General features: G+C 55.2%; 1 protein-coding gene across 1 annotated transcript in view; it reads left to right on the top strand.

Moving 5' to 3' along the window:
- Gpatch1 (G-patch domain containing 1) overlaps positions 1-1,131 on the top strand; it is a 38,558-nt gene extending 37,427 nt beyond the window's left edge. The window contains exon 19 of the mRNA XM_023704476.1: positions 979-1,131. Within this exon, the coding sequence (XP_023560244.1) occupies positions 979-1,131 (153 nt within the window). The remainder of the gene's footprint in view (positions 1-978) is intronic.
- The last annotated feature ends 109 nt before the right edge of the window (positions 1,132-1,240 follow it).

The raw sequence follows: 1,240 nt of genomic DNA, 5'->3' as shown, positions 1-1,240 counted from the left end.
TTCAGTCCATAGCTTGCCATTGGAACTGGAGGAAACTGACCAGAAAGCATAGCCGTGCCCCCACCGACACCCCGGTCTCAGCCTCCGCGTCCCCTTAGGCTTTTACCTGCGTTCTCATCGTCATCAGGCAGCCAGTGTGGTCCAATCGGGAGTGGACTAGATCGCACACCACCCCAGGGTTGGCTTCCAGGGATGGAGCTTCCTGAGTGTGCAGCTCACTGAAGTCCCCGCCCAGTGCCGACAGACAGGAGGACGGTCCTGTTTGCCCCGGGCAGGGCACCGCTGTTCGCTGCCTGCCTGCCAGTTCTCCACTCTCTCCCCACCACGCAGTCCTTCAGGTGCCTGGGGAAACTGTTCCAGGGAGGTGATGCCGACCACTGCAGAGAAGACAGGGCTACGTGGCCAGCCTGGTACTGCCCGTAACCCAGGTGCTGAGGAGGCTGAGGCAGGGAGTTCAGAAGTTCGAGGCCAGCCTAGGGCAACTTAGCCCACTGTAAGAAATAGCAAGAAAAAGGCCTGGGATGTTACTCAGTGTGAAGGTCCTAGCCTCAATCTCCAGTACAAAAATACACATGCCAGCTACATGTCAAGAAAGATGGGGGGCCAGGGAGATGGCTCAGTGGAATAAGCGCTTGCCTGGCAAGCACAAGGGCCTGCGTTCAATCCCTGGTTCCACCAAAAAAAAAAACAACGATGGGGTCCTGGCCTGTCTGCTTGATTTGGCACTGTCACTCTGCTCACGGACACGCGCTGCTCTCGCTGTTGCCTGCACGCGTTAGACCAAGGCTCAGCGTGTGACTTTGTGTGTGAATGACTGTAGCAACGAAATGCCTGTGTGAACTTTTGTATTTCGCGGCATTAGGGACCGAGCCACCCCTCGTGTGTGCTGGCGACAGCTCAGCTCTTGCCCCATCTCCCGGGCTAGCTTTTCTTACCAAAATCCCCCTCCTCCTCGCATACCCCCTTTTCTTTTTCCAGAAAAAGAAACACAGGAAGCACAAACATAAAGGAAAACAAAGGACTAAAAAATCAGAGAAGAGCAGTAGTTCTGAGAGTACCGACAGCCTCGACAGCCAGAGTGACGGAGAGGGGGCCCCCGACCTGTCGCCTCAGGAGCTGTTGAGACGGTAGGCGCAGAGGCGGCTTCTCTGCAGCCGCAGAGGCCTCCTGGACACTGTTTACTTAGATGCAAATGTCAGAAATGAGAGGTTCAGGTATTGATAGTCTTTTAAAACAGTTT

Source organism: Octodon degus, unplaced genomic scaffold (genome assembly GCF_000260255.1).
Source record: "Octodon degus isolate 3935 unplaced genomic scaffold, OctDeg1.0 scaffold00197, whole genome shotgun sequence".
Taxonomy (NCBI): domain Eukaryota; kingdom Metazoa; phylum Chordata; class Mammalia; order Rodentia; family Octodontidae; genus Octodon; species Octodon degus.
The sequence above is the reverse complement of the archived record's forward strand: the minus strand, read 5'-3'. Positions and strand labels throughout refer to the sequence as shown.